This window comes from Sorex araneus, chromosome 2 (assembly GCF_027595985.1).
Source record: "Sorex araneus isolate mSorAra2 chromosome 2, mSorAra2.pri, whole genome shotgun sequence".
NCBI lineage: Eukaryota > Metazoa > Chordata > Mammalia > Eulipotyphla > Soricidae > Sorex > Sorex araneus.
This window is the reverse complement of record NC_073303.1, coordinates 366,110,104-366,122,504: the sequence shown is the minus strand read 5'-3', so window position 1 is coordinate 366,122,504 and position 12,401 is coordinate 366,110,104. Positions and strand designations below refer to the sequence as shown.

Genomic DNA, 12,401 nt, shown 5'->3' with positions numbered 1-12,401 from the left:
GCCCTGCAGTGAGCAAGGCTCTTCTGTTTCACACCCGCCAGCTGTTTCCAGGCTTGTGATCTGAGGGGGAGGTGCTCTTAAACCATGCTCAGGAGGCTTGGGGACCCCGCTGGCCCTTCTCAGCTGACCTGTTCCACCACCGAGGAGGTGGTACTGCTGGCCCCTGGTGGTGCTGGGGCCTTCAGGGCTGTTCCGAGTGCTGGCACTGACCACTGGACCACCTCCCGGCCCTGTTCTCAGTGCTCTTGATACGGGTCGTGCGTGCCTGCTGGGGCGAGGCGTGTCTCCTTGTCGTCTGGGCTTTCGGGGGAAAGGAGCTTCTGCGCTCACTGTTTCTCCAGTGTCTGGGACACAGCCGGGAGTTGGTAGCTGCCGAGCACAAGGGCAGACAGGCCACGGAGACTGGGCAAAGCTTAAGCACCAGCACTAGTGACCCACGGCCGGCCGTGGGTCCCAGGATGTTCTGTTATTACCGTTTTCAAAACTGCAGTTAGGGAACTTGGCTTGCAAGAGACGGACACTCCGGTTCCAGTCACTCCTAGTTGGTTTTTTTTTTCTTTTTCCTTTTTGGGTCACACCCGGCGATGCTCAGGGCTGACTCCTGGCTCTGCACTTAGGAATCACTCCTGGCAGTGCTGGGGCGGGGGGTGGGGTTGGGGGATCATATGGGATGCTCTGAATCGAACCCGGGTCGGCAGCATGCAAGGGAAACGCCCTACCCACTGTACTATCACTCCAGCCCCCCCTTTTTTTTTCACTCCTAGGTTTAAGTTATTCTGTTTTGTTTTTGTTTTGTTTCGTTTTCTGCTTTTAGGGTCACACCTGGTGATGCACAGGGGTTACTCCTGGCTTTGCACTCAGGAATTACTCCTGGCGGTGCTCAGGGGACCATATGGGATGCTGGTAATCGAACCCCGGTCGCCCCATGCAAGGCAAAAGGCCTACCCGAAATAGCCCTTGAACCACCTCCCCTCCACCCCCCCTCCTGACTTCCTGACTTGTTCTGTGGTCTGTGCTGCCCCCCAGTGGCAGTCCACGGTAATTGCGTATCCCGCCTGCCTGCTGTACCTCCAGCCCCTTCTCTCCCAATCTTAAAAAAAAAACAAAAAAAAACCTCAAGCTGGATTTTATTTTGTGCATCACACACACTTTCCCAAGGAATATAGGAATGTTGAGGAGTTTCCTATATTGGTTTGTCCCTTTCCCTGCTATAGGGGTCACCCTCCCCTCAGACTCTCAGCTTCTTCACCCGTCAGAGGAGGGTCATGGTTAGTACCCGCAAGTCTTGGGATTGTTTTAAGAACTGGGTGAGAGGACGTGGGAGAGGGCAGGTCCAGGGTGGGCTCTTTGAAAGCTTTATCAGAGCACTGAGCCCCCAACCTCATGTTTCTAGCCCCGGTATTGCTGAGGAAGATCCAGGCCGAGCTGCTGCCAGACCACCCCGGGAACCTGCAACTAAGTTGCCAGTTTGCAGAAATCCACGAAGACTCCACCATCCGGTGGACAAAGGACTCAGAGTCAATAGCCCAGGTGCAGAGAAGGTGCGTTGGTCCCGCCTGTCCTTTCCCGTTCGCCTGTTTACGTGGTGGCCTGGTTCTAAGAGCCAAGAGCACGTGGCACAGAGCAAGTCAGGGTAAGGAGCGGAAGGCAGCTGTCCGCCTGGCCAGTGTCCCTGCCCGCCCCCGAGCCCGTGCTCTGCAAGCCCCAAGACCTTGCTTTTTGGCTTTTTGGGTCACACCTGGCGATGCTCAGGGGTTACTCCTGGCTCTGCACTCAGGAATCACTCCTGGCGGTGCTCGGGGGACCGTATGGGATGCTGGGAATCGAACCCGGGTCAGCCGCATGCAAGGCAAATGCCCTACCCGCTGTACTATCACTCCATCCCCAAGACCTTTTATGCAAGTCCGAAACGAGGGGAGTGTCCCAGGTCACCTTCTCCTGTGAGGCTCTGCGGCCCGGGCCGAGAGGGGGCTCCGCAGCACGCCTCACGGTGGCCTGTTCTGTTTACTCAGTGCCCATAAACCGCGGGGGCCCCAAACCCGGGAAGGTGCAGCCAAAGGAGCATCCATGCACTCGGCTGCCGGAAAGCATGGGGGCCAGGGCAGGGAGCAGCCACCCGCCCACCCCTGGGAGGGAAAATCAGGCTGTTTCTAGGGTCCTTGCATCTCAGAGGAGAGGAGCACGGTGGGGGACTGTGGGAGGCTATTGCCAAGACCCCCAATGTGGAAAGAGCCTGAGGATGCCCCCGGCAGCACCCACCAGTCCCCCGTGAATGCTCCATCAGTGACCGGAACCAGAGCACCGTCCCCACATCTGAGATGGGGCGGCTCATGCTAGACGCAGGGTCACCGGTGAGCAGGGTCACCGTGCCAAGCAAACCATCCCGCCACTCTCCTTCCTAACCCAGGGCTCCCTGTGCCCCCGAGACCAGAAAGGGCAGCCCTCCATTCCTGACCCCCCTTAGCCACCGGAAGTAGACAGAGAAAGCAGGAAGGTTTTCTGAACAACTGGACCAAACACGCCTGCTGGGAACCGCTGCCCAGACACAGCCCCGGGGATCAGAGAGTCATTTCTGAGAGGTCAGCGCGGAAGACGCCGGCACGGAGATGGAGCTAGTGAGGCTGTTTGCCCAAGGCAGCCTCACTCGGCTGGTTGTGTGCCTGTGACTTAAGAAGAGTTACATGACCAGAGACACAGGACAGAGGAGAACACTTGCCTTGCACACAGCTGGCCCCGGTTTGATTCCCAGCACCCCAGGTGACCACCAAGACTTCCAGGAATGATTCCAAGAAAAAGAAGAAGGAGGCAAAAAAAAAAAAAAAGAAGAAGAGGAAGAGGAAAGAATTATTGGGAGAGTGGAGAAAAAATGACTTTTCAGTCAACAAGTTCTCTAGAACTTGACAACTTAGCTTCTTTGAGTCAAACCTTGAGAAGATTGGGGGTGTCATGACTCCTTGGAATGCTGAAGCCATGTCTATGAGTTGGCGGGAAGGAGGAAGGGCGGTGTGGAATGCTGTGAAGTCTCCCTGCTCACTCCGGCTGACTGTTGCCTTGAACACAGCCCTCCCGCATTGTCCAGAGTCTGTGTGTGAAGGATGGACTCCTTCCGGGGTACCGTGGACATGCATAGAGGTGTCCAGGAATGATGAGGAAGAGCTGCGAGGAGTGCTTGAGGAAAGATGTTTTTTGTTTTGTTTTGTTTTGTTTTTTATCATCAAGATGCCAAGGGATGCTGGGATCCTTTTATGCTCATCGCCGCAGGGCTGGTCAGTGCTCTAGGGGAACTGCTGGCCCAGGGACCGGCATAAACCTGCGGGTTCAGAGAGGTTTGAATTCACCGGCCTTCGTGCCTGTGTGCAGGACAGGTGCTGGCCTACAGGGAAGAAAGCTGGACGCTGGTGCAGCGTCTCTCATCCTGGGCCATAAGTTAGTCCAAGGTGGCCCCGGGTGAAAATTGCATAAACGGGGGGCATGGGGAAAGTGAGCACCCCTCTTAATATGATGTCCTGAGGAAGACTCAAAATAGACTTTTTTGTTTGTGTGGTGAGCACAGGGCTGGGTATATGCCGTGTGCTCAGTGGATATTTGCTTTGGCCACTGCCTCTGCTGCTGGGTGTCTCTCATAGTACAGTGCTTGGCTCCACATACAGTGGCTGGGTGCTGGCGGGAGGGAGGGCTTGGTTGGCTGGTTGGTTGGCTGGTGGATGCATGCATAGAGAGACGTGTGGATGGCTGACCAGCCGGCTGGATGGGAGTGAATGAAATGGATGGATGGTTGGAAGGTAGATGGATGGATGGATTGATGGTTAGATGGTGGATGGATGTGGATGAATGATTAGAGAGTAGATGAATGGATGGGTGGGTGGCTGGCTGGCTGGCTGGATGGATGGATGGATGGTTAAATAGTGGATGGATGGGTGTGGATGGATGTGGATGAGTGGTTAGACAATGATAGATGTGGATGGATGGATCAATGGATGGTTAAATGGCGCATGGATAGGTGGATGGATGGATGTGGAACATGGATGAATGGTTAGATCGTGAATGGATGAATGGGTGTGGATGAATGCATGGATGGTTAGATGGTGGATGATGAATGGACAGATAGGGACCCTATTCCCTAGGAGAGAAAATCACTTTACAGAGTCCCCCGCCATGCGTCCTTCTGTCACTGTCACTGTCATCCCGTTGCTCATTGATTTGCTCGAGCGGGCACCAGTAACGTCTCCATTGTGAGACTTGTTACTGTTTTTGGCATATCGAATATGCCACGGGTAGCTTGCCAGGCTCTGCCGTGCGGGCGAGATACTCTCGGTAGTTTTGCCGAGAGGGGCGGAGGAATCGAACCTGGGTCGGCTGTGTGCAAGGCAAATGCCCTACCCTTGAAGGTATGCGTCCTTCTATGCAGCGAAAATCCCCTTTCTTCTCCCTGTTGTATCTGTGCTTAAAAGTGGGGTCGGGGTTTCCAGGTTTCCTTCAGGTGCAGGATGAGCCTGACCATCAAGGTGAAGCCCAGCAGAAAAGCTAACGATGTCCCTAAATGCTCCTGCTCTCCTCGGGGCTTCTGCCTTCTGAGCGTGCAGTAGAATGAAGGGGTTTGGCCGGGCTGCACACCTTGTGTGCCCGAGGAAGGAAGAAGCACACAGCCCTGGCTGGCGCCGTCGGGGCAGGAGAGATGCTCTCACACGCGCCCTACACTGCACGGCCTGGCGTGCAAACGTGAATATCCTTCATTGCAGCGCAGGGGACAATTCCACGGTGTCCTTGGCCATCGTGCAAGCCAGTCAGAAGGACCAGGGCCTCTATTACTGCTGCCTCAACAACAGTTTCGGGAAAGCGACGGCAGAATTTCACCTCACCGCGCAAGGTAACATGGGGCCCTTTGCTGAAGGGGAACCTCCACCCGCACCCACCTCGCCCCTTCCCTGCTCCCTGCACTGACGGCCTCTCGCCTTTGTCTTCTAGTCCTGCAAGAGCTCTCCAGCTGCCCGGATGTTAAAAGTAAGCACCCGCCCTGCGCTGCGTCACAAGATAGCTCAGGAATGATGGGAGGAAGGCGAGTGTGTGTAAGGCCCCCTTAGCTGCAGATCCGAGGAGCTAAGACCTTCCAGAAGGTGTCACTTACATAGAGAACGGGCTCTTACGTGCAGGGAGATTTGCAGTTACACTTTTGCTTAGAAGCGTCAGATTAGCGGTTGGTCCCTTTTCGGGGGAGGGCAGGAGGCTCTGCACATCGCCCAGAAGTTTCCTGGGGATCCCTTGGTTCACCTCCCCGCACCCCTCCCTGCGCGTCTCTGATGGGAAGCGTGGGTGCCTGTCCGGGTTGGCCATACGCCAGGCAACACTTTACCCGCTGTATTATGTATCTTTCTAAATCCCTTACGTGTAACTTTTTTTTGTTAGTTTGTTTTTTGGGCCACACCTGGAGATGCACAGGGGTTACTCCTGGTTCATGCACTCAGGAATCACTCCTGGAGGGGCTGGAGGGACCATCTGGGATGCTGGGAATCGAATCCAGCTGGTGGCGTCTCTGTCCCTGAACGTTCCCTTCACTTCATTCCCTAGAGGAGGAACAAATTGTATTGTGCAAAGTTGGTGTCTAATTAAGAATGAAACAAAGCTTGTGGGAAGGCTTGAAGGAGGATCCAGGGAAAGCCCAGCTGGCCCAGCGCCTGCAGGCGTGCCGGAATCAGAGCTGCTGCTTCCGTCACCTTATCTTTGTCAGCAGGTGCTCGGATGGAAATCAGGCACAGCCTTGCGCAGTGCGTCGCCTGCAGGGTGGGACTAAAGGCTTCCTTCCCAGCTCTACACAGTCTAGAGCAACGTTTGGCTTTTGTTCACTAAGTTGCAAAAGTTTTCCAGCCAAAAGCATGTGTGTAGCTGATTTGAGGAATGGAGGGGCCAGAAAGAACAGAACAGATGCAGCAAATTCAGCTCCTATTGAGTGATTGAGTGAGCTCTGGGATCCAAGCATGGAAAGATACACACACACACACACACACACACACACACACACACACACACACATATGTTTTGGGGCCACACTCAGCTGTGCTCAGGGATCAGTCCTGGTGGGACTCGGGGGACGGTATGTGGTGCCGGGGATCTAACATTGGTGGGCTGTGTGCAAGGCGAACCCCCTACCTGCTGTACTGTCGATCCAGCCCATCGTTTCTATATTTATAGTTCTATAATCTGGAAGTGCTGGTAGGGGTCAAGTTGTTAAAATTAATTCTGAAACTTGAATTGAGAACATTTTGGCTCTATTTTTAAAGAAAAATAAAATAAAAACCTCTCCCTTTGGTTATCTAGATTTTAAATGTAACTGAAAAATTCTTTTTTTAAATTTTGGGCTACACCTGGTGATGCCCTGAGGTTAGTCTGGCAGTGAGCACAGGAATTACTCCCTGAAGTGCTCAGGGGATTTTATGAGATGCCTGAGATTGAACCCAGGTTGGCCATATGCCAGGCAAACACCTTACCAGCTGCTGTATAATGTATCTTTCTAGACCCCTTACATGTAACTTTTTTTTTGCTTTTTGGGTCACACCCAGCGATGCACAGGGGTTACTCCTAGCTCTGCACTCAGGAATTACTCCTGGCGGTGCTCAGGGGACCATATGGGATGCTGGGAATCGAATCTAGGTCATCTGCGTGCAAGGCAAATGCCCACCTGCTGTAGCCCCACATGTAACATTTTAAAAACAACTATAGAGCTCCTTCCTTCCTTCTTCCTTCCTTCCTTCCTTCCTTCCTTCCTTCCTTCCTTCCTTCCTTCCTTCCTTCCTTCCTTCTTCCTTCCTTCTTCCTTCCTTCCTCCCTTCCTCCCTTCCTTCCTCCTTCCTTCCTTACTTCCTCCCTCCCTCCCTTCCTTCCCTCTCTCCCTTTCTTCCTTCCTTCCTTCTCTCCCCTTTTTTCCTTCTTGCTTTGCTTCCCCTTCTGCCTTTTTCTCTCCTTCTTTCCCTTTCTCCTTTCTTTCCACCCTTCCTTCATCCTTCTCTACCTTCCCTCTCTCTTTCCTTCCCTTTTCCCTCTTCCACTCCTTTCTTCCTCATTTGCCATAGCTAAGCCTGGATATTAATCAATACCCTTTAAGGAGAGTTTCAGTCCTTAGAGCCTACTACCTTGCATTAATCATCAACTTTTCTTTAAAAAAAATGATTTGAAAGTGTTTTTAAATAAAAAGAAAAATATTTCTTTAAAAATTCTCAACTGAGGGGCTGGAGTGATAGCACAGCGGGTAGGGTGTTTGCCTTGCACGCGGCCAACCCGGGTTCGAATCCCAGCATCCCATATGGTCCCCTGAGCACTGCCAGGGGTGATTCCTGAGTGCATGAGCCAGGAGTGACTCCTGTGCATCGCCAGGTGTGACCCAAAAAGCAAAATAAATAAATAAATAAATAAATAAATAAATAAGATAATAAAAACAAACAAAAAAAAAAATTCTCAACTGAAAAGTGGGCAGTGGAATCTTCCTGAGAGACACCGCCTGTGGTCAGCCTGGCAGTGTGGGGCTGTTTCCAACCTCCACAGCCCTCTGGCGGATACAGCAGGTTACAAACAAATAGGGGATACACTTATGTTAAAAACTCCCCAGGGGCAGTGGAGAGCCAGTGCAGCGGGCAAGGCGCTTGCTTTCCATGGTTGAATCCTTGGTTCAATCCCGGGCACTGTCTAGGGCCCCCTGAACCCTATCAGGAGTGACCCCTGAGCACAGAGCCAGGAGTAGGCACTGAGCACTGACAAGTGTGTTCCCCCCACCCCCCACCCCGGAAACCAAACCCCCAAATCAAATGAAATAATGGATCTGAATAAAATTCAGTGGCGGGGGGCGTGGGGGGCAGTTTTCAAGGGCGGGAAGCTAAGGAGGTTCCCTGCAGGGGTTTGGCTGGGTGCTGGGCCTCGTGGAGGTGACCAGGACAGTGGGTCGAACCCGGGCGTGCCGTTGCATGCAGGGTGCGAGGAGATCGAGTTCAGCCAGCTCCTCTTCCGAGAGGACTTCCTGCGCGACAGCTACTTCGGGGCGCAGGTGCGCGGCCGCATCGCCACGGAGGCGCGGCACTTCGGCGAGGGCGTGCACCGCAAGGCCTTCCGCAGCCGCGTCCTGCACGGCCTCCCGCCCGTCTTCCAGCCCGGCCACGCGTGCGTGCTCAAGGTGCACAACGCCGTGGCCTACGGGACCAGAAGCAACGACGAGCTGGTGCAGCGCAACTACAAACTCGCCGCCCAGGTGAGCGCGCGCGCGCGGGGGCAGGCGAGGCGCTGGCGGGGCGGGGCGGGGCGGGGGTCCCCTCTTGTTCCCTCTGGGGAGTCAGGACCTCATGCGCGCCACTTAGGGCCCACCCAGTGTCCCAGCCCTCGCACAGTGCTCACCCGCCCCGTCTGCCTCTGCTCCTAGGAGGCCTTCTGGGATGGCAGGGGAGTGTTTGAGAGGGGGGCATGGACAGGGAGGGGCTGAGAAGGGAAAAAGTTTCCCGAGTGTTGTTTTGGAGGCTCCAAGCTGGGGTCCGGCTGACCCCGAGCCCCTCAAGGAGAATGACCTCAGTTCCTCACTGTTCCTGTTGCCACCTGACCTCACCCTGGGCCTTTCAGTCCTTTAAGGAGCCGGGAGGACCTGGGGTGAGACCAGCCCCCGCCTTGCCCGGGGACTCCCTTGGAGGACTGGGACTTCCTTGTCCTTGCTCAGGGGGGTGACCTCTGGCAGGTGGGGAGGACCTGGGGGTCTCTCGTGGTGGGGCTGACCCTGGGTCGCCTCCTGGCTTGTCCCGACCAGCCCTTCCTCTTTCTCCCCTTGCCCGGCGAGCGTCCAGGCGGGCCTCTAGGCTCTTAGGGGAAGGAGCCCAGAGGAGGGCAGGTGGGGGCAGCCCCGAGTCTGCTTCTCTGCCCGGGAAATCCTGCTCAGCCTGTAGCACATAGGCCTGCCCTGCACCGACCCAGGTCCCGTCCCCTGCCCTTCATGGCCCCCAGCACCACCTGGAATAGCATGGTCAGCCCTGGGCCTCCTCCACACCTGAGGAGGGAAATATCCAACAGCCGTGGAGCGTTGACACAAATCACACCTTTGAAGAGCGGAGATGGGAGTGCCTTGGGAAACCCCTAGGGGCTGAGTTTTACCTGCAGCCCTGCCCAAAGGCTAGTCCCTGGGGGGCCTCCACGTGCACTGCTGGCCGTGGTTCTGGAGTCATTATAGTTCAGTGGCTCAGGACCACGGACCTCCTCCAGGGAAGTTCCTTCCGGGCCCGGGCTCCTGGGCACGCCCCTGGTCTAGGTGGCCAGTGTCATGGCTCCTGGGTACGTAGGACGCTGCTGTTGGCCTGACACGCGTCAGGATGTCTGATTGAGCGTGACTGGACCTTCCCTGGCCTTCTTCTCATCACTTGGACCCCCCCCCCCCCCCCCCGGTGTCTCGCTGCTCCAGGAATGCTATGTCCAGAATACTGCCAGGCACTACGCCCAGATCTACGCGGCGGAAGCACAGCCTCTGGAAGGCTTCGGGGAAGTGCCAGAGTGAGTGTTGGCCTGGGGTGTGTCCCCACTGCTGGCCTGGCGGGGCCGTGGGCGCTGAGAGGGGGGCACGAGGCCACGTTTTAATGAGTCCCATGTGGACGGGGATGGTGGAGAAGGGTCCTGTTCAGCCACGCTTATAGAAAGTTACGATGCACTTTAGTGGATGCCTGTGTGCATGGAGGGGAGGGTGCTTGGATGGCTTAGATAAATGGTGGTTACTAAGTAGCAAAGAGTAGCTATAGTATAAAGACAGCTCTTGAAGAGTAAGTTTAAAAAAGAAAGAGAAAGGGGGTCTGTCTTTGTCAGTGCCATATTACCTAGCCAAAGAGAAGATACAGAGAATGTGAAACGGTTACACACTCTTTGTCCTAGGATGAGCATAAGACACCATGCAGTGCCAGGGGGGAGGGGCTTGAGAGGCCAGCAAGAGAGAGGCAGAGTACCGACTTCCGGAATCCTGCTGCGGTAGGTGACATTGATTACTGTCATCTGCTCATTGGTTAAATATCTAGTGACCCAAGGAAAGACTGGGGTGCCCAGAGCGTGAGACTGTTTACTTGACTGAGGCATATGTGAGTGAGTGGTCCAGCACCCATGAAGCTTTCGCAGCTATTAAAAACTGGGGCAGCCAGAAAGGAGGAGTTCTTGTCACACTGTCCTCATTAACTCACAAAGTGGGAAAACGCTCACCCACAGGCAGCTCTGCCATGGTCACCACCGGGACACTGGTGATGCCACCTCAGCACCAGCCTCTCAGACCTTTCCAGGAGCCCCTTTTCAGATTTTAAGGCATATTGCTACCTACTCTGCATGAGAGAGAAGGAATGGAAGGAAGGATGCTGGATGGATGGCTGGATGGATGGATGGATGGATGGAAAGGAGAGATGGAGGGAAAGAGAAGATAGAAGGAAGGATAAAAAGAAAGGATAGAGGGAAGATTTAGAAATAAGGGATGGAAGATAGAAGGAAGAATGGAGGGAAGAAAGCAGATAGAAGGAGAGTGGAGGGAAGGGGTAGAAGTAAGGAAGGAAAGGATGGGAGGAAGACTGGATGGAGACTAGATGGGTAGATAGGTAGAAGGAGGGAGAAATGGAAGGGGAGATGGAAAGAAGGAAAGATGGACAGATGGAGGAAAGAAGGAATGGAAGGAAGAGAGGAGGAATGAGATATGAGAGAAAGGAAGGATGGAAAGAGGGAAGAGAGGAAGAAAGGAAGAAAGGTAGAAGATGTAAGGAAGAAGGGATGGAGAGCAGGATAGGAGGAGATATGGGGAAGGGGTAAAAGGAAGGGGTTACCGAAGCAAAGCAATAATTCAGCAGGCAAGGCTCTTGCCTTGCACACAGCCAACCCGGGTCTGATCCCTGGCACTCCATATGGTCCCCCGAGCCCAGCCAGGACCACGCCCTCAGCACAGAGCCAGGAGTGTGGTCCCAAAACAACAGGAACAACAAAAAAACTCTCCCCGAGCACAGAAGGAAGAACGTATGGATGGGTGGAAGGAAGGAAAGAGGGAGGTACGGGAGGCGGAGGGATGGGAAGATGAATGGAACATTGACTAAATGGTGGATGGGGAAGTTACAGTCACCTGCCAGTGGGGGCTGAGAATAACTGTGACAAGACATTCATTTCTTGGGGCTGGAGTGATAGCACAGCGGGTAGGGTGTTTGCCTTGCATGCGGCCAACCCAGGTTCGAATCCCAGCATTCCATATGGTCCCCTGAGCACCGCCAGGAGTAATTCCTGAGTGTAAAGCCAGGAGTAGTAACCCCTGAGCATCGCCAGGTGTGACCCAAAAAGCAAAAAAAAAAAAAAAAAAGACATTCATTTCTTTTTGTTGGTTTGCTTCTTTTGGAGCCTCACGTGGATATGCTCCGGAATTACTCCTGGTGGGCTCAAACCCAGTGCCGGGGATCAAACCCAGGTTGGCCACATGCAAGCAAACTCCCTACCCACTGAAGAGCAATAGCTCCGGTCCATCATTCATTTCTTCATGGCTTATATCAATCCCATTCCAAGGCAGAGAATCTGATCAACGTTAGGATCAAATGCAAATCAGGAGCACACCCTTTCACCCACCGAATGACCATTTGGGATTTTAGTCTAGATCTAGTGGGTTTGTTTTGCCCCCCAGGTGAGGACAGACTGCCCCTGCCCAGTCCTTACTGCCCCCCGAGAACCTGCATGCTCCCTATTTCTTTTCCTCCCAGGATCATTCCTATTTTTCTTATCCACCGACCTGAGAACAACATCCCCTATGCGACCGTGGAGGAGGAGCTGATCGGGGAATTTGTCAAGTATTCCATGAGGGATGGGAAGGAAATCAACTTCTCGAGAAGAGACTCGGAAGCTGGTCAGAAATGCTGCACCTTCCAGCACTGGGTCTACCAGAAGACGGGCGGCTGCCTGCTGGTCACGGACATGCAGGGTGAGGCGAGCGGCCACTGTCTGCCAGGGGCGGGGAGGGGGGAGGTTGTCATTAGTGCTCAGGGATGGGGAGGGCAGGGGCTAGAGGGCTGCGGGTGCCTTTCAGCATTTTTGCCAACAGAAGGTGTTACTGATGTCTCATCAGATTCAAGGAGTGACCAAGGAACAGTGGCCAGCCAAAGGAAGCCACAAAGAGCAGTGGCGTTGATGGCAAGTGTACCTCTCTGTCACAACAGGACACCCAACACTAGCTCTATTGTTACATCCTCCACGGGCACACACTCAGAGGCAGGGAGGAAAATGCAGAGACCCTCAGAGAAATTAAGGTGTGAGAAATCCATTCTCGATGGGTGCTTTGCAAGCATGGGGTTTCAAGTACATTGGTGCGTTTCCAGCCTGTTTTCTCTCTGCCCACACATGTGTGGGAATAGGCATGAAATGGGGGAATTTCCTGAGATTAGGGACTGGTG

At 54.2% G+C, this 12,401-nt stretch overlaps 1 protein-coding gene across 1 annotated transcript in view; it reads left to right on the top strand.

The window, feature by feature from the left end:
* ALPK2 (alpha kinase 2) overlaps positions 1-12,401 on the top strand; it is an 89,001-nt gene that overhangs the window by 64,449 nt on the left and 12,151 nt on the right. The window contains exons 6-11 of the mRNA XM_055127511.1: positions 1,394-1,541; positions 4,740-4,867; positions 4,966-5,001; positions 7,956-8,230; positions 9,419-9,507; positions 11,715-11,932. Of these exons, the coding sequence (XP_054983486.1) occupies positions 1,394-1,541; positions 4,740-4,867; positions 4,966-5,001; positions 7,956-8,230; positions 9,419-9,507; positions 11,715-11,932 (894 nt within the window). The remainder of the gene's footprint in view (positions 1-1,393; positions 1,542-4,739; positions 4,868-4,965; positions 5,002-7,955; positions 8,231-9,418; positions 9,508-11,714; positions 11,933-12,401) is intronic.